Below are 23,953 nucleotides of genomic sequence, written 5' to 3' on the forward strand. Positions count from 1 at the left end.
CAACGCGGGTCTGAGCTCAGAGCAGGCCCGGGAGCGCCGAGGAAACTGGAAACAAATGATACTTCCCTTAAAATTTCACTTTGTGGCTATGGGGGGGTTACAAGGGAGCTCCTAATTACTCAATATATTCTTATCCTCAACAAAATGGAGGACTATCTACCCCAAAAGTAACATATTTAAAAAATATATATACATATCATGAAGAGTTGCTCTTTTTTTGCACAGGGCAGCTTTGGCTGACATATTTCTTATTCTGTTGCTATAAACAGCCGTCTGTCACCCGGTGAGGTCATGCCGGTGAAGTGGTGAAGTAATAGACACCTGCAGCTCAGCAGATGTCCCGTCAATTATCACCGCTTGTTTTTTTGCCAGCCTCGCCCGCCATCCACTCCACACACGGCGTTTGCGTGAGGAAAGCCATAAGTGTCCTCTAATTACAGCTTGCCCTGAATTCATAATAAAAAAATATATATTTTTATTGTCAGTCCAGTCGCTGGAATGACGAAACCCCCTCGCATGCCGTCACTTTGTATTGCTCAACTTTAATACCAGCTTAGCCAGTTTCATTGAATTGCGAGAGGGCAACATGGGTGTCCTTGCCTCTTAGGACTTAGAAGTTAACCTGCTTAAGCATCTGCCTTGACGCAGGATATCAGGTGAGGATCATCCAGCATGGTGGATCAAATCTCATCATTGGCCAACACGCAAAGCGCTGTCATGTTTAATACGTCCGGGGAAGGGAGTGATGACAGCCCGCACTAGCAGACACTATTTTCCAGGAAGAATTATCAAATACTTTCTTACTGCCTGTAAAAGCTGATATTTCACACTTGACAATTCGTATACATAGCACTGGCATGAGATGAGAGGTTGACCCAGAAATGACGGCCAACCTGGTACAGGTTGTCCTCAATTTATGGACACAATGGGTACTGACATAAAATTTTGCTTTAGAAAACATAAAAAAGATCTGAAATAATTTAAATTATATACAGTATTTATGTTCACATATGTACTTAATATAAATTAGATTTTTTTAAAAGAACTTTTAATGAATGTTTTCTACAGTACAAAAAGGAATATGTCAGGGGTTCGCAAAACAACAACATTTTACAAACCTCCAAAAAATTCTAAAGAAATTGCTGATAAACAGGTAGGAGTAGTAGAAGTCTTTTTTACATTGACGAAAAAAGGCGGCCTTCTTGTGGTGTCGCCGTTCTGTGTAATGGCCACCATCACTAAATAGGAGGACAGAGTCAACCTGGCATTTTTTTCCAGCTTCAGTGTAGTTTTGGACGGCTCTTTTTACACTGCCTGTAAAAGCTTACACTTACAGCTTTTCCTCATGTTGATGTTCTTGTAAACTGCATGGAATTGGGGGGAAAAGTTCAACTGGGAAGAACCAAAATGGCCCTTCACACCACCTGTTCAGATTTCTGCCTGGTTACCAATTCTAGCAGAAGTCATTTTCAACAACCAAATTATTTTTTTGGGGTGGGAGAAAAACAAAAAAAACAGACAACAGAATATATTTTGCGAAATAAATTGCCGTGTTTGTGTGGACGTGGCCTCGTCGAACAAGGAATGAAGAGTCAAGGAGAAAGACGAGGGCTATCAGCGAAGCGTTTGAAGTGGATCGGCGCGGGCCAAACATCTGAAGAGGACAAGACTGCAAACATGTCACGCCGCAGCCTGCTTGAGCTTAACAGCACATGTTTGGCCTCTTCTACTCTAACTCATCTTTTTCTTCGTCAGCGCTTCCAGGTTGCCCTGACCTGGCAAATTAATAACAAAAACAAAAACCTGCAGCTTGCACTTGTTGATACCGTCCAGGTTTTTCTGTCCAAAGGGTGTGTCTACAATTCGTGTTGTGGGATTGCTAAGGAGGCATTCCCACAAATCCCACCCAGTTTCCCCCACCTCCAGCAAAGACAACCCCCCCTTCCCCTTTGGAGTCCATACATTGTTCCACTCACTTCACGGCAAATGCTCAGCCACGCTTCCCGTTTCCGACACGTAATAACACGACGTTCCCCACCACCGCAGTGAAATTTACGATTCGGGCTTTTAATATTATTTGAGGCGTACGCCGACAGGCCGAGCGTGATGGATGGAACCCGGAGCCCGGGCCATTGCGATTCCGAGCATGACGCCGTATTGGCAGCCGGCAGCTTTATGCCGCCGCGGCCCTTCTAGGCGGCTGCCGGCGGCGTGAGAACACAGCCGGCAGCGGTATCTGGATGAATTATTGATGGCGAGGTGGGACGAGCGGGTAAACGGCAGGCAAGCGGTGTTGACCTGTTTGCGGGCTCACGTAGATTCATGATGGGATGTTTAGGGGGGTTATAAGTGAAGCTGTCATGTGACACCATTGGGGGATGGAGGTTAGCGTAAGCTAATGTTACCGTCCCTCTTCTCCGCCTTGCTAAAATATTTCTCTGTGGCTGGTCTGCAAAAATGACACAGACAGTAAAGGTAAAGCCCACCTGGAAATTCTCTATCCAAGTGTTTTTCTTTCCCAACCATAACAAAATGGTGACTTGGGATCAGAGTGTACTCAGGAAAGCATTTTCACTTCCCGTTTGGCTGTTTGAAGAGCTTGAGTTCATGTATGAGCCTCTGGAGGCAATTTGACAGTTTAGCAAAGTTCCGTTATGACACTACACTGAATCCATAACCCGCTTTCGTGCTAGCGGAATTAAAACATAGCGTTTTAATGAACCACTTGTTGGGAGGAGAATTGATTGTGCAGACATTAAGCTGAGATAAGATAACACAGTAGTACATTCTCTAATCTCACCCTGTCCTACTTCACACTTGACCAGATGGAGATGTTTTTTTTTTTCTTTCCAGTGAGAGAATCTCTTTAAAAATAAATACATTATTTACACCCGTGAAGGGCTTTCGTGCAAATCAGGCCCACAGCAGGGCGAGTCGTTTAATGACTTGTAAAACATATGTTTTCCCCGTTTTAATCGCTTTATTTTTGCCCTTTATTAAAGCATAAAAGAATTACACGCTATCAGTGATAAGAAGGAGAGAATCGGCGATAGAATCGGCTTTGGATGAGGAGGTATTATGTTTGACCTGATGTCTCTCTTTTGTCAATTCTTGCTAGATAAAGTGACGCTATTGTGGAGGCAGGTAACGTTCGGTGAGGAAGGGGATCACCACCTGAGATTTATTTAAATGGCTAGTGATTATAAAAAAGAACAATGATGGCTTAAACAGGGTGAGGGGGAGGGGCTAATTCATGACAGGAAGAGGAGCGCACCTCTAAATAGAGGGAGGATGAATGCTGTTGGCAAACAAGCCTCATTGGCTGGGATTGTCCCGCAGACAATTAAGACAATGGACGTTTGATGCGGGGCAGGCGGGACAGGAGATAAGTTGCGTTCTATTGTCCGTGTCACTGGCTGGCTACAGAAAGATGCCTTTCTTTAACGTCAATTAAATCAACCCGACGACGCTGTAATGTAACGATCCCATCTGTGAGGCCATACAAGCTGTCAACCGAAAGCGGCGGACATGTTTGAAATCACCGCTGTGTCAAAGTGGCATAATTTTCCCACATTTTTCAGCCGTTCAGCCGTGCTGTTTTAATGGTTTTGAGTAGTCGAAGCTTTTCACTCTGGCTTTAAACACAGACATCTTTGCCGATTTTTGGCTGTGTCAAGGATTTGTAAAAATAATGTCAAAATTCAATATGAGAAAAAGTTGACTAGACTTTTTGCCTCAGAGGTAAAATTTGGCTGTAAAATCTGGATTTTTTTTCCCATGTTGCTATTTTGTGGCGAAACACCTGGAAATTTTCAGATGCCCTTTTCAAGCTACTATTCTTTTGCATTGTTTAATAAATGGCAAGACACGCAATAGGCCTCCTGGGGTCATATCAGAAGTTCTTTGAAACTCACATTTTATTTTTTTCCCCATGTTGATGTTCTGTATGAATAGCACCAAAGTGACATTGGGGGAATCAGTCAAAATGGTGATTTTATGAATTTTCATCATCATCATCATCATCGGTTTAAAGTCCGTTTTCCAGGCACCGCTGGGTTGGACTGGGTTCTTTACGGCTTTCTTCCACCGGGAGCGGTCCATGGCCATCTCGTGGTTGATGCCGAGTGCCTTCATGTCGGCTGACACGGTCGTCTGCCAGGTCTTTTTAGGTCGGCCACTGGGTCTTGTTCCCTCTACGTTATACGACATAACTTTCTTCACCCAGTCGTTCCTGTGAAAAAAAAAATTGAGGCAGTATCAAAATACCTTTTCAAACTCCATATGTATTACTCAACTTTTTTTTCCAAGAATTTTTTCCACATTTTAATTTCATTGTGACTCAAATAATTACAAATACAATTGATCTCAAATGGTAATTCATCTTCCAGCCGCCAAATTGTCTTGATCCTTGCCATTAAGACAGTACGCATCACTATCTCCGCAAGCCAAGCTCTCCTGCGCGGTTTAATAAATATTTGAAGATTAAAACATGGTGCAGATGTTCCAGCCAGCGTATGTTTTTCCGTGTTAAGAGGATACATTTAATTCAAGCAGAGAATAATTATTGAAAATGCCCAACTGCAATCCTAATCTGGGCTCCAATCAAAGCATGATAATCTTAGTCAGATTGAATTTATCCCCTACCGCCATGCTAGCACATTTTCATCTGCTTGAAGATATTTCGGAGGAAATACACATTTCCCTTAAGAAGCCAGGGAATTAAATGTTGTTGGCGTCACTGTTTACCGCCTCAGGATGGATTAAAGCAAAGACCCAAGAAGAATAGTTTGGGTTTGAAGGTTACATTTTATTATTGGAGGAAGCCGTTACAATTCAAAGAAAGGTGAAGACTTTACATGGAATTAACATTTTGAGGCCACGTTCTTAAAGGTGTCGCATATCGACAGAAGAATTCATCAAGGGGCCAATAAAGCAAATGACATCAGCACGCACGCCGTCCGTTTCTGTCGGACCGTTTTAGCTTGAACCTGGCCCCGTCTTCTTTACGAGGCACAAAGTGAAACTCTCTCAGCTCAGGGCAGGACGGGTCAACCGGGGGGGTCAGCCGAAGCTTTAAATCTTGTTTGTCGGGCTCTTGTCCAGCGAGACAGCACTTAACCCCCGACGGTGTACTGTCACCTGTGGTAAACAGTCTCACTTGCTAAGTGTCGGAAGGACTGCTTGGGCTCATCTTCTTGATAAGAAGATGTCTCGAGTCTGATAGAAACATCGTAAAAATTGTATGGCCCAAGTTCAACTTTGCCGGATGCACCTTTGACCCTGAGACAAACGTTCTTGACATGGCTGACCTTAAAGGGAGGCAGACTAGTGTGTGTGTCTGTGTGGTCTACATTGGAGGTTCCTGAACTCTGAAGCAGACTCCCTTTAACATCCTTTTGGCCCGTCCATGTTAACATTTCTGTTTCTGACTAATAAATCACAGAAAATAACGACATTTTCAGTCAAGCTTGTTACAGTGTGACTTTTTTTAATGAGCGTGACCAATTGGATATGTTCAGTTCACAACTGTCTCTCGCTTGTGTCTAACACTGACCCATTGTAAGATACCATCATGGCGGAGTTAACTTTGTTCGTAGCTTTTTTTTTTTTTTTGGCACATTTCACCTTCAGGGATATAGTGGGCATAAATTAAAATTGTAAAAAAATTAATTGGCACATTTCACCTTGAGGGTTAAAGTAGGCATAAATTAAAAATGTAAATAAATTTAAAATAAATAAATAAATAAATAAGAGGCTTATGGTGTCGGGCCAACAACAAAACAGCAGTGAAAAATGACTTATTTATTTGCCCATTTTACTGGTATTCATTTGCATCAAATCAGAGCCGACAGCGTCAAGTGGAGACTTTGTGTGGAGAAACGACAGAAAAGTCTGATCATAAAAGCAGGAGGAAGTATCATAATATCACTTTACATCATTCATGGAGGTTATTGCAAAAACATAAACCACGGCTGCAGGAAATGACTTGACAACTGTTATAAATGTCAGTTATATCAGATTGTTCCATTCGGCCTTCCTCTGCAACACATTGGTGGTGTTGAAATGGCAAAAGTGTCGATTTTTTTTTCACTTTGTCCAACAGCACTTTGTCATCTAGATTTTTATAAAGTTCCTCCCAAAATTCTTAAGCTACCACCTTCAATATAGAAATCTTTTGTTGCACTCATTTTGACATAATTACACCTCGCCCCTCCCGGAAGGCTCATCACAATTTTGGGACTCCCGTTGGAGATGAATATGACCACACAGCGCTTAGATCATTGAACCCCGAGTCATCATTAAGTCAACGAAAGGCTTCCGCTGATATTTCGCAGGCCGATTCCCACAAATTGCTTGTTCATGCTCCATTTGGGGTGTTGCTCGGGTGAAGGGGGGGACTTTGAAACAGACGGCCCACGTCCATATGGCTTTGCAGATAAAAGACATTTCAATCTCAGGGACATCAAATGGAGTCTACATGTGGTCAAGAATATCACTGCAGTGAGCCTTTTATCCGCACTTTAAGCCACCCTCGGAATAATTGTCCAAAAACTTGGGATATCTGTCCTGCTTGCGATGACCTGCTGGACACTTTTCTCAGGTGATGAGTCTTGCTAGATTCTCAACTTGAGGACCTCCTTCTCAGCAGTTTCCTAATTATCAGTGCAGGCCTTCCAAATGTCAGTCGAGTCCCATGATTTTTTTTTCTCCCACAAGCCTTTTTGAGTCGTGAATTGGGTAATTAGTACCTGTGGGATATGTCGGTGTGATCGGAGCGGCTTCATAAGAGATTTCTGCGACTGATAATAAACCCCTTCAAATCAGACGAAGAAGTACGGGTGCACCCTCTTAAGTTGCATCCCAGCTAGCAAACTGAGAAAGGTGTTACACTAAAGCAGGAAATAGTGTGGTTAGTTTCGGTGTATACAGGAAGGGGATTTCTTTTCTCGTTTAAAAGAACTTATTTAACCTCCAGCTTCCCTCGCTGTACTCTAGCGGACAGCTGCCATACCAGCTAGCTAGCGCTAAGCTAACCTGGGAGCATTCTGTACATAGGTACGCTAGGTGGAGCTCCAGCAAAACAATCTTATTCTACTCATGGCAAATTATTTGTCAGTTGTGTATCGACCAAGTGGTGCGTGTTGAGCTGTACATAACAAAGAATCACGTATGTATCGCTTATGGGACGCTATTGGTTTTTGCTAATGCTAACCGTGAGTCCAACCATACTCAGTGTAATTATTTGGAGCTTCTATTGATCTTTGCGCAACAGGTGTCAAAAATTGCACAGGTGTGTTTAAAAAAAAAGAGATCTTCGCAAAGGAGCTTGGTATCTTAATGTTTTTGAATTCCTTCCTCTGCCGTGCTGCGTTCAAGCGCCTGTAACTGAAAGCACAGGTGATAAAGCAGCACGAGCGCATCGACCGATGAGGGTCCACTCGCCTCTGGTGTCTCCATTTGATATAAGAGCTATTCTATGCAAACGTGGCCTCCTCCGCCTCTTCCTCCCCCCTTTTGTCACTTAAAGAATGCCGGGTGCCCATGTGGATTAATTAAAGTCCAAACATTAAATATTGATTGATGCATTATCAGCGGCTCACAGTCGCCTCCTCTCAGATTGATTCCCGCCGTGATTTATTGTCATATTTGCGGAGTCATTTCACTTGATAACAAAGAGAAATTGCTTGCAACCTTAGTAACCCCCCCCTTGCAACTACCCCACACCATCCCAAGCATTAGACACCCCCCCCCCCTTCTGCACCCATCCGTTCCCCCTTGTTTTCTCTTGTCTCATTTATTCATTTACCTCCTTTTTCCCCACCGACTTTCTCCTCTTCATCTTCACCGTCGGCTTCGTATCACTCGATAATACGTCAACTCCTGACAGATGCTAGTTATGCTCAATTCCCTCCATAATATACAGCTGTCGGCCATATTATTAGGTACACCTAATCCAGGTAAAGAACCCTTTCAAAAAAGATTTGAAAGATCATGAAACACTTAGTGAACTTAATTTCACAAATTATATGACTTTTAAAAAAATATATATAGTTATAAATTATAATATAAACATTAAAAAATATATTTGTATATATGTATATTTAAAAGTATATAATTTCTTTAAAAATATATATATATAGGCAAGGCAGTGAAGACTTTTGCAAGGCATTGTAGCTATTTCCTCAATGCTAAATGTATGAAAAAAACCCACGAGAGTTCAGTTCATGTTTCTTACAAGTGGAGTTCCATTCTATTCAAATTACCAGGCCATTAGTCAAACGCTCATTTCCTCTATTCTTGTTCACCTTGACGGTGCAGGACGTCCACAATCAGTGAAAATTAGCCAATTAACCCTAATTAGTGTTCATATTCTAGCAACTAACCTTGTGCTTTGACTCCATTCAAATGCCTGTTCAAACACGCGGGTCCCCGTTACAAGCTCATCTATTCTGCCCCGGCGCTTAATTAAGGCTAAATATGCTAATCGTTCATTTGTATTTTTCCCATTGGCCCCGTCGTGATAAATGGCGGCGGCGTAATTCATCTGCGGCTGATGTCATCCGTCTCTGTCATGACAGAGCCTCGGCGAGATGAAGCGTCCATCGTTAGTCGTCATCCGTCACTCTGCGGGGAGAGCAAAGTGACACGTTTGGGATTTGCTTTTACCTTTCAGAATATGAAGATGCGTACAGCATTTATGTACTTGCGTTTTCATCTTCATGGCTTTAATTATCAATATCTCCACCATTCCCTCGAACAATTTCATTTTGTTGTTTGTTACTTGTCGGGTAGGCGTTTCTCCTTTGCCTAGTATTCTTACGTCTCGGCCAAATGTCATAAATGAAGTCAAAGTGCGCCCCAAGATCGATTTAACCGGTAATTAAGATGTAAAGCGGTTCGCCGTCTCACCTGCGATAATAGCAGGGGGCTGCGTACATCAGCTAGTGGTCCATTATGAATGTTTGGAGTGTGTTTTAAGTATAGGCTGTTGGGAGCCAGCAGTCTTTATGCTAATGACGATGTTGGGCGGATATTGACTCACACTGGAGAAGTGTCACAGTCACCTGGTCAAACAAAGGACTTGCAGAAGGATCCAGAACATAATCACCTTATATGCCAAAAGCAATAATTGCGGGAGAATCCGTTCCTTGTTTGGATCATATTGGCAGGACGGAAAGCTTCAACACAATATTGAAAGAAAATAGCAAATAAAAATACATTTTCCCTTTTTTCTGGATCATAATTAATCATTAACCGCCCATTGGTTAATGTCAGATTGGCTTATAAGACATTTGAAAAGATCTATAATTGATCATTTGATGCAGTCAATTATTATGATATTCTTGCTGATATGCTAGCTCTCGATTGTTTTGCCACTTTTAAGTTATTTTTTTATCACGCCATTGTTGCTTATGGGACATTGATGCTGAAGATGGAAGGTCACTTTACCATCAGTCCTGCAATCCTCCCTGAAATGCTATTTAAGAAAATCTGTGATCAGAATAGCTGAAGCTAGCAAGGCTAACCGCTATGCTAAGCCGCAACCAACTTGTTTGTCACACTTGCTGACCCGTGCAGATAAATGAACAAAGTGTCACCTTGTTGAATAGTCGACTGTGAACGTGAAATCGGCTCAAAATCTAAAGTATCGTATAAAAAAAAGTTTTACGAAGCTTTTATTATGCAAACCTTCCATTAGGTGCCGTGACCAACATCTTCTTTCAATACGGACTGCAGGGCCTGGTTTCGCAAGCACACGCTTTTTACAGCAGTCTTTGTTTTTGCTTCCGATTTGCATTCACAGCTTTGATGAGCCAATACGCTTGCGCTCTGGTTCTGTTTGTGTGGCGAGCAGATGTGAGCACTATGTGTGTTTTTTGGGGAGGGAAAAAGTGGGGGCTGGCGGGTGGCAGGGAAACACTGCCGCTGGCGACCCCCTCGGCGTTTGGCCGCTCGCACGCTAGCGTTAACGGTTTTACTCCAGCACCCGGTTAGGGTGGCACATCCCTGGAGAGGTTTGCGGAGATATGTGTGTCCACTCACCACCCTCTTGTGCTTGTTTACACTCGACGGGCCCACGTTTGGCTGTTAACAACGGGTGAGGGACGACGGGGGGGAGTCTAACTGGGAAAACAGCCATCTTGTGAGCGCCAAGGACTCTAAGTGTGAATATTAAAGAGAGACGGAGAAGCGAAGAAAGTAGAAAAGCAGCTATTTGGATAAAAAGAACCCCTGAGCATGTAATAAGCATGGCTTCCTTCACTGCACAGAAGTAGGGAGGGCACCGAATTGGAAAGGAAGTCATTTAAAATAAAGCAAACTTCGAAAAAGAAAAGGAGTGCCGCTTATGTGCGCAGGGTCCTTGTGTGTGTTGCGAGATCCAAACGATTGGATTAGGAAAGGTGCGGCAGTATTTGTTTAAGTTTAAAGGACAAAGTGAGCCGCAAGATGGAGGAAAAGTGGCACTTTGGGTTGTCTGATGCCAGCCTGTCTGGACCAGCAGAAGATGGGGGTGGTACTGTGTGTGCTTCAAACGTGCATGTGATCATAAAAAAAATATTTTTATATACTTAGACAGCAGGAGTGGGGAAACCTTTGTGCTTGAGAGACATTGTTTATGGAAAATTTGCAAAAACCCAGTGTAATTAGTTACATTAATGGAATGTTGCTTGAAAAAAAAAAAGTTGCATACCTTCCACAATGCAAACTTTACAAACTTACAAGGATTGTTTCCCATAAGTTGTTGCTGCAGTCACCACAAGGTGCACTGTTTGGATTTTGTGAGTGAGGGTCGAGAGAATTGGGAAGAGCGAAAAGAGACACGACAGGCCGAGGAGAAAAAGAGAACGGGCGGCTGAGAGGTGACTTTATTGAGTTCCTCCCCTCGGGTCGTTTTTTGGCCAGTCATCAGGGACCTTTCTTGTCTAATGTTGCTCGTCCGACAAGACCTGTACAAGTGGGCTAAATAAAGACGGACAACCCCCCCGCCCTTCCACCACCACCTCACACACTCTCACAACTTTACAAGCCCCCTCAAGCAGAATTCAGTCCATCCAACTCGAGCAATGGCGAAGTCTGACCTTCTTGTACAGTATGATTTTTTTTTTTAGTTAGCTTTATTATCTTTATTGCAAATATTTTGTAACATTTTCAAAAAAGAATCTTCCTTTATTAGGAAAATCCTAATCGTACAGAAAAGGTAAAAAAAAGGGACAAAATCTAATTATTACCAAAACTATTGCAAAAATAATCATGTTAATTTGTAAAAGCTAAAAAATTATGACAATACATTTTTAATTTGAGAAAAAAATTATATCACTAAAATAAAAAAATGACAGACACATATTGTACCTTGTACGACATTGTTGACCTTTTACATTCATAAAGTACATAAATATTAAAGTACTCGTGTGTGTGTGTGTGCGCATGTGTGTGTGGCCGCCTGGTGTGAGGACACATATGGGGACCTCACACTGCGCCCGCGTGTGTGTGTGTGTGTGTGTGTGTGCATGCACATGTGTGTGTGTGTGTGTGCGCGCGAATGTTGCTAGTTTTTAAAGGGCAGTTACAAACGGCGTCGCATTTCGCAGCTCTGTTTGTCCTAAAATAGAGCAATTTAGAGAATGGAGGAGCATGCAGATGCGGATTGACACAGCACTTAAATCCAAGGCCTGTGCCTCTTTTCCGCTGCACGGCACAGCTGTGGTGACATGGCCCGATCGTAATTTTAAGCTTCCAAAGTGTACTGTAGAAGCACAGAGGATCAGTGGCTAGCATATCCGCCATGCAATTCTGACGTTTGCGGGTCGAATCTTTTGTGATTCAATGGCCACAACAGCCCAGTAAACTAATTGATCACTTCTGACACAAAATTGATCGAAATAATCACTGTAGCTCCCTTGCACACTGCATGTCAATGCTGGCAGATTTTTTTTTTTTTTTTTTTGATACCCAAGACTCCGTTCCCTCCAATTTTCCAGACTTGTTGGTCGTATCAGAATAGGGAAATAGGCAGAAAGACGGAAAAGCGCTCCCATAATTATATGGGACACGTGCATAATATAATTACCATATTATGCTGAGTGGAGTAAAAAGGGGGAAAAATACCATCCTTCTTCTTTGTGTATATATATATGCGTATGTGTGTGAAATATTTTTTATCTGTATGTGTGTATGTATGTATGTATGTTTCCGCGTGTGTGTTCTAGTGCAGAGGTTTGTGTGTGGTTGTGACCTGTAACACCTCTGCGACACCTCTCAACTTGTTTTCCCTCAAACAAGCCCCACTGAAAGGAAAGGGGGGGTGGGTCACGAGGCGGGGGGTGCGCGTCTGGAACGGCGGTGGGGATCATGTAACAACAAACAGGGTCCATTGATGCCATTGATATCAGGTGATGCTGCAGGAAGTTGTCAAGGGGCACAATGGGGGGCTTGTGGGGATTGGTGGGGAGGGGGTTAACGGGGTGTAAAGGGGGGGGGGTGACGCTCAAGGACAATAGAGAGGCTTGATCTCTTAATTAATGGAGGTTATTCTCTTGCCGCTGCAGGTTGTGAATTTTAACACGAGTCATTTTTCAGCCGCCTGTTCACCTAAAATTCATTTAAATTGACAACTATAGAGCGTGGCTTGATGATGTCACACATTTTCTCGATGTCTAGGAGCAGGAGGCCGGCTTATGACAATCCCTTTAATCAAGCTCCTAATCCTGGTGCAGGACGTCAGGACGGAGGCCCGTGCTGCGCTTCATATTTGTGAGGAGGCCTACTACGGGGGTCAGAGGACTTTGGTATTCCGGATTAACTTCAAAGAGATGCTTCTTTTTCTCTAAGAGCATCTAAAACAACAAGAAAATACTGGTTTTGTACGTCAAACTTCAATGGATAAGATGGAAGAGTCGAAGTTTCATCATCAAGCATTTACTGATATTTACTCGTATTGCTTACCAACATTTCTAAACAGTCAAGGGTCGCGAGCCTGAATAGTACAACTCAACACATTTTGAATTTTGCACCTCTAGAATCCAGCTTTCTTCAAGTGTTTTTTAACTTTTAGAACCCATTTCCAACTAAAATCTTGTAAGAACACAACAACCTTGAGAAAAAAAACTAAAACAAGACCACTCAAAAGTCATTTGGACCAGGAAAAGACAAGTAATTAGTTATTGATTGAATTATTGAATTCTTTTGTTTTGATCACGCAGTACAAAAAAAATAAGTGAAACACTACACTTAAAATACCACATAATGAAACAGTAATGCAAAGATAAAACTTGAAATATCTTTCTGTTTCAGATGATAGAACACTCTCTCTCTCCCTCTCTCGCTCTCGATCTCTCTCGCAATCTCTCGCTCTCTCTCTCTGTATCTTTCTCTCTCTCTTGCTCACTCTCTCTCTCTTTCTCTCTGTCTCACACCCAGATGAGGGTCTCAACCGGCTCGTTGTAATTCCGCATGCACGGTTAAGATGGAGGTAGAGGATGAGGGGGTTCATTGAAAGAAAAAGCAGCCCACCACGTGTTGAATGCAACATCACGCAGAGGAGAAAAAAAAAAAAAGAGGCTTTCCGGTTAGAGACACAGCAACAAAGTCAAAATTTAAGGGATTTCCACGTTTTTGTCAACAATTGAATGCATCATATGTATCAAGATTTATTGATTGTAATCTAGAAAAGAAAAACAACTTGGCTTGCACTGCAGAAACTTGCTCCAAGGTACATGAATATCCATTTTTATCTATCATATATCCATCTACCTCTTTAACCTTTTTAAATGTTCTTGTATGAATCATTTGTGTAATTTGATGCGTTCGTGTACCCTGATCATTATAAAAGACTCACGCACACACGAACACGCACGCACGCCCCCCTCCCCCCCTCCCATCCCTCTGCTCGGCTGGACTGGGCTGCAAATCACCTTGTTTACAATCTCACACCAACACTCACATCAATTAACTGCACATTGATTTTCCCGCCTGGGACGTTACAATATTGCAGAACACTCCCCGTGCACTCCTTTGCAATGTTAACTTTGTCATCATAGCACAAGCACACACAAATTAATGGCTTGTCTATAATTATGCTTTTTAATAATTGTGCAATTGACACAGCGAGTCCCATTCTTTGGTGTTCTTCCTTTCATTTTCTTTTTCCTTTTTTTTTTCTTAACTCATGAATAAGTAAAGACTCTCGTCGAAACTAAAAGATAGCTGACAAGCAGGGAACACATCCATCCTGGCCCCGCAGCTCCTCTTTAAAAATTAAGAGCAAAATAATGGCATCAGCCGTCGAAACGTTATTATCTTCATTTCTCAACATCAGCACGAGGAGAGAGAGGCTGCGTTTGTCTTGTTTCAGCCCCACCATACACCTAAACACCCCTGAAAGGATCTAGACAGTAATGTTAATGATGTTTTGATTTAAAAAATAATAATAATAATGTAATTGCAACCCCCAAGTTGTGTTCTCAGGCGGCTGATTCAGACATTTTGATTAATATAATTTTAATTGTGAGTTAAATACCACATGCAAAATTTACCCAATCGTATCCTGCCTACAATAGGACATTTTTAATACATTTTATTATTGTTATTATGATTATTGTTGTTGTTGTTGTTGTGACTAACTTAGCCTACTTAAAAATAAAACAAAAGATGATGGAGATTATGATGACGAAATAACAATAAATGAAAACTTGTCGCCGCTGATCGTTGGTGTGTTTGTTCGACAGGAGAAGTGGATGAAAAAAAAGGCAAAAGAAGGCGGGGAAAGAGGCGTGGTCCAGCGTCATGACTGAACATCCCACCAGCCAATCAGCGAATAGATGGGCGTTTCTTTCCCCGCTGTCCCGCTGCTGCACGGGGCCCTCTCTAAAAGTTTGTTTATTCGCCGTTTGCGGTGTGTGATGACAACGTGTTCGCGTGTAAAAAACTACCACCCCGAAAATAGACCATCCGAGCACAAAAATGACTCCATTAAAGTGAAGTGCACGGAGGCACGCGTGGATTTTTGCAGTCGGGAAGACTTGCGCCAACCGGGTGCCGCTCAAAGGTGATTTTTACGCCTCTGGTTTTGGGGACGGACTACTACCTGCTTGAGGCGCGAGAGGAGGAGAAAGTTTTGCAACATTTATCAGTTGGGACAAGACCAAGGTGACCAAAAACTGGAGGGGGCTTCCTTCCTTCCTCAAGCGGAGTTTGGGAACCTCGGGGTTGGGAGACGAAGAAGACCCCCACCGTCCCTCCTTCCAGCAAAGCAAATCAGGAGCTAATTGATTAAAGAGACTTCATTTGAATAGGAGGGGGGGCTGGCGAGGTGCCAATCGCCTTTCAAAGAACCCCCCTCCCTCCTCCTTCCTTACCAGCCCCTCCTCGTCCACCTCCCTCCCTCCCTCCCGTATGATTAATCGCGAGGCATTATTGATAATCATAACGTGGCACATGCGCGTTGGATGGGCTCGATGCGCGTGAAATTTTGAGGGCCCCCTCGTTTCATTTTTTCTTCTTGGTCTTCCTCGTCTCTTCTTTGCTTGGTGTTTGCCCCATGTGCCAGCCAGCATGTCGCGCAGGAAACAAGCCAAGCCGCAACACTTTCAGTCCGACACTCAGCTACCCGGAGCCGGCCACAATGGTGAGTAGCACCGGCCCCTCTTCCTGCGCTCCACCAGCATCCCTCCTACCTTAATAGATTCACTTTTTTTTATTTTAATGCATAGTTCTAAAGAACACGCGCACACATCGTCGCTCCAATTATGTTAACTTACTTTTTTTTAAATTTAGTTTCATTTGTGCAACTTAACGTGTGTTTTTAAAAACTTTATAATTTTATTTTGGGTTTTAAAGCGAACCCTCTTTTCAACCGGCTCGGACCACCCCGGCGAAGTCACTCACACACACAAACGCATTCAAAAAGTGTGTTAAAGCTTCTTTGTCGTCTTAAAATCGTACAAACTGAACATGTTTGCTTGCATTCTTGTTTATGCACATAGCAAGACAGTTTGCTCACTGTCTTTTTAGATATTAAAAAGTCTTACTCAGCGTGAGTCACACACACACACATACATACACAACACACACACGCGCGCTCAGACAGCTAAAAGAATTGTTGACTCAAATAAGTCCGTTTTTGATTACATGAAAGAAAACAGTGGGATTTTTACAGTGCCGTAATTTATGACATCATCAGGAAATAATCGTGTCAAATGTTGCGTTGATGGTCAAAAATGTGATCCGATTCGTTCGATCAGTGAAGTTTTTTTTTTTTCCATGTCGATACGTGTATATTTAAAATAATAATTTGTCATACTTGTGAATAAAAGTGCAGATAAATTCGGGGATAAAAGTTACGGGAGTTTAAAGGTTATGTTTTTTCACAGAAAAAGCCATATTTGAGCAAAACTTATGTCGTTAAAATTTCATTTCTTAGTTAAATTCAAAGTATTAACGTGCAAAATATGTGGATTTTAATGTGCAATTTAAAACAACCTATGAATGTCACATTTCTGGAGTTGCTTTAAATGCACATTTGTGTTAGAATATTCTACTGTTCTGCCCAAATTAAACTTGCTTTTAATCTAAGTACGTGCATTAAGACTATAGAGTTTCTGTCACGTGCAAAATATGTCACTTGGATTCAACATAATGCTTCTGTAAAATTAAAAATAGATTTGTAAATTAGAATTTGTAAAAATGTTTTTTTTCACCCCCCAAAGAATGAGGGTTAAAAAGTGTGTCAAGATTTGTGTGTGTGTGTGCGTGTGTGTGTTGGTGCTGTGCTGTTTTAACCTTTGCCAGTGTCCCTCCATGTGAGGGGCGACCGGGGTTCAGGGCCCTGTGCGTGTGTGTGAGTGTGTGTAAGGGGTGCTCAGAGTTCAGGGCCCAGTGAGATCCACTTCAGGTCGCCATTGACCCGACTAGTCGGAACCGCAGGCGGCCCGAGCCAGGCCCTGACACTCTTTTTCTCCTTCTATTAAGCGTTTAAGTGAGGCTCTTATCAATATTTAGCCCCTATCAGAGTGGCCCCCTGGGGGGGGAATTGGCAAGGGCAACCCCCCTCCTTCGGTCTCTTCTTTCTTTTTTTTGTGTGCCCCTGCAAACAAGAAAGTGTTTGTCATTTGGTTGGGGGGTGTTAGCCCATACCCTCCCTTCCTCCATTTGCCTTAAGCATGACACCGGACCACAGCTCCGCCAGTGTCCTCCTGCGTGGCCAGACTGGACCATGATGGTTTTTGCTGGACCTCCATCTGGTGTTGAGTGCGATGTGGAGCTCCCAAGCCGCCCCTAAAAAAACACAATGTAGGATCTCGCCTGCTTCAAATCTTCACTCATTCTTCTTCTTCTTTTTCCTTCGTCTTTTTTTTTTTTTTTTTTTTTTTTTTTTGAGGCCTTCTTGACTATGATTCATAAACAGCGCATCCTCCTCGCGGCAGCTTTAGCTTGATTCTTAATTTTAATTCGAACTTAATCCCTGCTATTTTGGGAATTAAGCCTAATGCTAGCATCTGCGCCATGTCCTGTGCTCCAGCATTGATTTTTATTTTTTGTCCTAACAGTTTGACACAAAGCTTTGATTGTTTGCTCAAGTAAAATAGCACACTTTGGACACAAAGTGTAGATTAAAACTCACATGCTTTTAAAAGATAACACAATGCTGTTAATATAACTAACCTCTTTTTTAATTTATTTTGTTTGTGCTCAAATCTTGTTTAATTTAAACGTATCGCAAAGTCGCCATCTAGGAACGTCGGTTGATGGAAAGTATCAATTAAACGTATCATAGTTTTGTAAAATGGAAAAACAAGAATTCAATTTGAATCAATTTCAAGTTAGCTTTTTTCGTGACTAAATGTTAAAAAATATAATGTATTTGTACTGTATTGTAATGAGCGTTTAATTCCTTGTAACTTTTAAGCACGTGTACAAAAATTGAAAATACATTAAAAAGATCAGAAAATAAGAGAAGAAAAAGCTTAGTACCTGTAATGTTATGTTTTTGTTGACTTATTAACAAATATAACATTTGCATTGAAGTTCAAAACTCATATCGGAAATGAATGTGGAATAAATATTCTCCAAAAATGTAGTGACCTCATTTGGTTTAAAAAAAAAAAAAAAAGCTGAATTTATTTATTTAAGTGCATGACAGATTCTCATCATTTTTACTTACACACACTTCATTTAGTTTGGTTTTCTAAAATTTCTCACATTTATAACCGTTTTTTTTTTTCCATTTCCGTGTCCCTTTCATTTTCTTATTTGTCTTCCCAAAATTAACTCTCAAGCAAAGCTCTGCATGTTCTTTTCAAAAGTGGGAGATTTGCCGTGAAAAGTTATGGCGTGTGTTTGCATAGTTGGCCGGCGTTCGGGCCGGGGGGTTTATTGTCATGGCAACTTTGCGGTTATCTGCTGTCTGGCGGCGCTGAAGAACACCGAGGGAAGATATAATCCCTTTGAGTGCGCTTCGGAGTGGGACCCGGCCCCGGGGATGAGCTCGGGGGGCCGGGGTCCCGACCAACCGGCCGGCCGACCATCCCCGCCGCTCCCATGCTGCGTGAACAATGGGGAGGCATCCTGTCTCGCTGTGGGGCAGGGGGGGTGTGCACTTCTGCAGGGTTTCATTTGCAAATGAATTCTTGGCCCTGATGAAAGTCTCCAGAATGGGGAGGAGGAGGAGGAGGGTGCGAGGCAGAAGGGGGCTCAGTCGCAATGAAAGGGATTCATAGAAAAATGCAATTTGTAAAGCAACTTGTATGTTAAACAGATTTCGACAAAAGAGGGGCAAAGAATGCAAAATGAGTTTGAGAATTCCAGCAGCACCATTGACGGCGCACTTTCAATGACTTATCTCTTACTTTGGATAGTTTTAAGAGCTTTTTTGATCTCCCGTCATTTTTTTTTGTTGTAGTTTGAGCGTTAGTCATGTGACGCGTCTTGTGATTTGTCAAACGGGATGTTTTACCGGTTTAAGGTAATTCAATCATACTCCTTGAAACTATTTAACAGCATTACCATTCTCTGCGGATATTCCCCCCCATTCCTTTTTTTTTTTTTTTTTTTTTCTTGTTCGGCCTCAATCCTCTCAAACGCATTTAGCCGTACCGATAACCTGTCCGAAATGGCGACGTCGGGCTGAAAATGAGCAAAGTTGACAGCGAATTGAAAGTCTAATAAGTCCGTCCAATGCTTGATTGGCGCAGAGTGGACAAGCAGACTTTGAAGCGCTGTATTGGAAATCAATGAGTTTCTATGAAATTTCATTAAAGGGTCCTAGCCGCGCCCTCGCTGCACTCTGTTCTATATTTTTGATGGATTATCTGAAGAAAATGATTACTTTTGCCTCGGCCTGATGTACATCTTCAAACATCACTTTTAAGCGATATGTGAGTAGTTCTCATTGATTTTATATCCTCTCTTATCTTGTTTCAGCGACCACTGCACCCTTTTTTGTCATCGCTCATAGCTTATTGTTGCTTTTTCGATCTCTTTTTTTTGGTGAACACATCAAGGGGATAAGTGTAAAACTGATTAACTTAAGATTAGCAACAATGGAACTTTAGGAGATAAAGCCGCCGCTTTGGCTGCAAAACATTTCTGATCGCTAATCCTGTTTCGTCCTCTTCTTTTTTTTTTTTTTTTGCAGGGGACACAGAACTTTGCTTCGAGGACCCCCCCTGCAAGGAGTCCGACGCCCACGTCTGCAACAGATGTTGCGCCGAGTTCTTTGAACTCTGCGAGCTCGAGGAGCACCAGAAGAATTGCACTAAGAATCAGCTAGTTCTAATTGTGAATGAAAGTCCAGCCTCTCCCGCTGGATCTTTCTCACCCGGTTCCCCTTCTCTTAATCCTGACGACCAGATGAATGACACTGCTAATAACACTGATCAGACAGAGTGCGGCGACCTCTCTGAGCTCGCTGCGCTGGAAAAAGACGAATCCATGGATGTGGATGTTTCAGGGATGAGCAGCGGTCAAGAGGAGGAATGCAGCCAAGCTGAGAGTGGAAGCCCCAGCAATGCGGCGAGCAGCTTCAGCGGGAAGGCCACTGCCGGGCCCGCCGTGGGTACTTCCGCAATTTCAGCCCCTCTGCCTCAGCTGGGCAACCTGGCCGAGCTGGGCAACTTCTCCATGATCAACAGCAACGTCATCATCGAAAACCTGCAGAGCACCAAAGTGGCTGTGGCCCAGTTCTCCCAGGAGGCACGCACCTCCGGGGGTCCCCGGGTGGCGGTGCCCGCCCTGATGGAGCAGCTCCTCGCCCTGCAGCAGCAGCAGATCCATCAGCTGCAGCTCATTGAGCAGATCCGCCACCAAATACTGCATCTGGCTTCTCAGTCCCCAGAAATGCAAGTGCCCCCGACCTCAACTCCGGGCGCTATGGGACCCACCGCCGCCAGTCCGCTGGCCACCCTGAGCTCCCATCTCTCGCAACAGCTGGCCGCAGCCGCGGGTCTCGCGCAGAACCTGGCTAGTCAGTCAGCCAGCATTAGTAGCCTGAAGCAGCTCGCTGCTGCGGCACAGCTACCTCAGTCCAACCCGAGCAGCAGTGAGACATCTCAGAGCATTAGTACCCTGGTGCCGTCAACAGGCAACTCCCAACCCCCTGAGAAGAGGCCGTGCCACGTCACTAACACCCCGCTGGCCAAGTCTACCACCCCGTCGTTCGGGATCGGTAGCTTGCTCAGCTCGGCGGTGAATCCCCTTCTACCTCAGCCCCCGCCAGGAAACCCCATGTTCTCCAGTTCTCTTCCGAGTGTCGGCACCACCGTTGAGGACCTCAACTCTTTGGCAAATCTGGTGCAGCAGCGAAAAGGCAAGGTGCCCAACGTCGCATCGTTCGAGACCAAGAGCAGCTCAGAAGAGGCCTTCTTCAAGCATAAGTGCAGGTTTTGCGGCAAGGTGTTTGGTAGCGACAGTGCCTTGCAGATCCATTTGCGCTCGCACACCGGTGAAAGGCCGTACAAGTGCAACATCTGCGGCAACCGCTTCTCCACCCGGGGCAACCTGAAGGTGCACTTCCAGCGCCATAAAGAAAAGTACCCGCACATCCAGATGAACCCGTACCCCGTTCCCGAGCATTTGGACAACATCCCAACGAGCACCGGCATTCCCTACGGCATGTCCATGCCCCCGGAGAAGCCGGTCACCAGTTGGCTAGACAGCAAACCCATTTTGCCCACTCTGACTTCCTCGGTCGGCATGCTGCTGCCGCCGACCATGCCCAGCCTGCCCCATTTCATTAAAAAGGAAGATCACTCGATAGCCATAACTAACCTTCCGGTTCCTTCGACTACAAGTGACTCAGGTTCTTCCGAGCCTTCAGCTAAAAGTACCCGAGCGTCAGAAGAGGGCGAAGGTGCAACTCTGCCTACCTCAAACGGAAAAACTGAAGAAGGCAGCCATTCCTCAGGCTTCGTGACCAACGTCAGCTCTGCTGCCGAGGGCGCCACCGAGTACACCACGTCCAACAGCCCGCCGATGTTGACCAACCCGCTCATGCCTCTCATGTCGGACCAGTTCAAGGCAAAATTCCCCTTTGGAGGTATTCTGGATCCCCTCCACGGCTCAGAGACATCCAAGCTGCAGCAGCTCGTGGAGAACATTGACAGGAAGGTGACGGACCCCAACGAGTGCGTCATATGCCATCGGGTGCTGAGTTGTCAGAGCGCGCTGAAGATGCACTATCGCACTCACACAGGGGAGAGGCCCTTCAAGTGCAAGATTTGTGGAAGAGCCTTCACCACCAAGGGGAACCTGAAGACCCACTACAGCGTCCACAGGGCCATGCCTCCTCTTCGAGTTCAACACTCGTGCCCGATATGTCAGAAGAAATTCACCAACGCCGTGGTGCTCCAGCAGCACATCCGCATGCACATGGGTGGACAGATACCCAACAACCCTTTGCCTGAGAACTACCCGGAATCCATGGTCTCTGACACCGGCTCGTTTGACGAGAGAAACTTTGACGACCTGGACAACTTCTCAGACGACAACATGGAGGGGATGGAGGAGTGTCCCGACAGCAGCGTGCCCGACACGCCCAGGTCGGCAGACGCTTCCCACGACAGCCTGTGCGACTCCCCGGTCGCTCTCGACACCGAAGGACGAGAGAACCCCCAGTGTATGGACGCGGAGGAGCTGCGAGAACTCAAAGCCATGTCTAACGGCTTGACAGAGGGGGATTGTCTCACCAACGACTCCTCGTCTCTCGGCGGGGACGTGGAAAGCCAAAGTGTGGGTAGTCCAGCTGTGTCCGAATCTACCTCCTCCATGCAGGCTCCCTCCCCAGCGGGCATGCCGTCGCAGCCCCGCAAATCGCCAGGCTTGGAAGAAAGGCACCAGAGGGCATTCTCCATGGAGCACAGCGGCCTCCTACACCCTCACCCCTCCAACATCGGAGCCTTGGACCTGACGTCGGTCAACGCTTCCAAGGACCCCCTGGGCATGATTTTCCCCTTCCGCGAGCGCAGCATAGCCAAGAATACATCTTGCGACATCTGCGGGAAGACGTTTGCGTGTCAGAGTGCCTTGGACATCCACTACCGAAGCCATACCAAAGAGCGACCTTTCATTTGCACGGCCTGCAACCGGGGATTCTCCACCAAGGGCAACCTCAAGCAGCACATGCTCACCCATCAAATGCGAGACCTGCCCTCGCAGCTCTTCGAGCCCTCCAACACCAGCGTGTCCTCCAGCCCCACGCCCTCCCTGCTGTCCGTCAGCTCCCTGGGAAAGCCGGAACTCAACGGCTTCCTGCACGGCCTCCACCCGGAGGCCAAGGACCACTCCGCCCCCTCTGCTGTCGTTTCCGTAGCGGCCGCTGCGGGCATAGTCACGTCGTCCGCCTCCACCTCGCCGGTGCTGTCGGCCGCGCCGCCCCGCCGGACGCCCAAGCAACACTTCTGCAACACCTGCGGCAAGTGCTTTTCCTCATCTAGCGCCCTGCAGATCCACGAGCGGACGCACACCGGCGAGAAGCCCTTCGCCTGCAGCATCTGCGGCCGTGCGTTCACCACCAAAGGAAACCTCAAGGTATGCTCGCAAAAATCATAAGACTAAAGTTCGCTTCAGGGTTCAGTTTGTTAAACAAAATAGACTAAAAAATTACACCATTGAGTTTGCCACTCGCCTTCACAATGTGAGCCCGGTCTGCTTTTTGGTTTTTTTTGGTTTTCAAAAGTAAGAACGGACATGATGTCACAATAGTGAACGGTTTCCTGTCTGCTGTGAAATAATTTCGCTTTCCCGATTAGAAAATGACTTGTGATGGATGATGAGTGGTGACGAATGAGGGGATAAATCATGGTGGCGGGGGTTAAACCAAATTGCTGATGGGAATTAGAGTCACTTACATGTTTGTTATGTTTGCTTCTTTGCTACACCAGGAATGTTCGTGGGTCAGTCTGACCCCGCTGCATGTTTAATTCTCCAAAACAAACAAAGAGAACACACTACTAACCCGTTGCGATTCAGTCAATATTTACTGCAACTACACACTTCATTCACTTTTTCCCCTTACGTTTTCACAATGATTTTTGGAGATGAAATGCACATCCACACAATTTTGGAGGTAAAATATGAGTGATAAAGTATTGTTGCGAATGAGTAGATGCTTTTCAAAAAAAATTTTATGTAGCCCCTTCTGTAACTTTGGTGTCAGACTTAATATATTTAACAAATCATGTAAGTGGGTTGTTTTTTAAATGTTAAAATAATCTGAAAAAAATACATCTGCATTTTAGCCTATTTCTTAATTTAAAGAAATATGTATATCTTGATTTAAACTTTAAAACTGGTCACAAGTTGGGAGCTACATGCCCGATAACTGATACAACAAACTGTTTCCACAAAATGCTAAAGCAACAGAACAAATTTTCAATTTATTCAAAAAAATATTTGCAGGAAATAATGACTGCACAATTAATACTAGTGTTCAGTTTTGTCATTCATTCATTTCTGGACA

At 44.3% G+C, this 23,953-nt stretch overlaps 1 protein-coding gene across 9 annotated transcripts in view; it reads left to right on the top strand.

Moving 5' to 3' along the window:
- sall1a (spalt-like transcription factor 1a) overlaps positions 1-23,953 on the top strand; it is a 124,388-nt gene that overhangs the window by 98,290 nt on the left and 2,145 nt on the right. For 5 of the 9 annotated variants that reach the window (XM_088371053.1, XM_088371052.1, XM_088371060.1 and 2 more), the window contains one exon: positions 19,634-23,022. In XM_088371053.1, the coding sequence (XP_088227179.1) occupies positions 19,634-23,022 (3,389 nt within the window). Of the gene's footprint in view, positions 1-14,726; positions 15,626-17,129; positions 17,290-19,633; positions 23,023-23,953 lie in introns of those variants that run through there. The other 4 variants (XM_088371056.1, XM_088371055.1, XM_088371057.1 and 1 more) reach the window with 2 other exon arrangements.

The sequence above is a fragment of the Syngnathus floridae genome, chromosome 3, assembly GCF_059516105.1.
Source record: "Syngnathus floridae isolate MCC-2025c chromosome 3, RoL_Sflo_1.0, whole genome shotgun sequence".
Lineage (NCBI taxonomy): Eukaryota > Metazoa > Chordata > Actinopteri > Syngnathiformes > Syngnathidae > Syngnathus > Syngnathus floridae.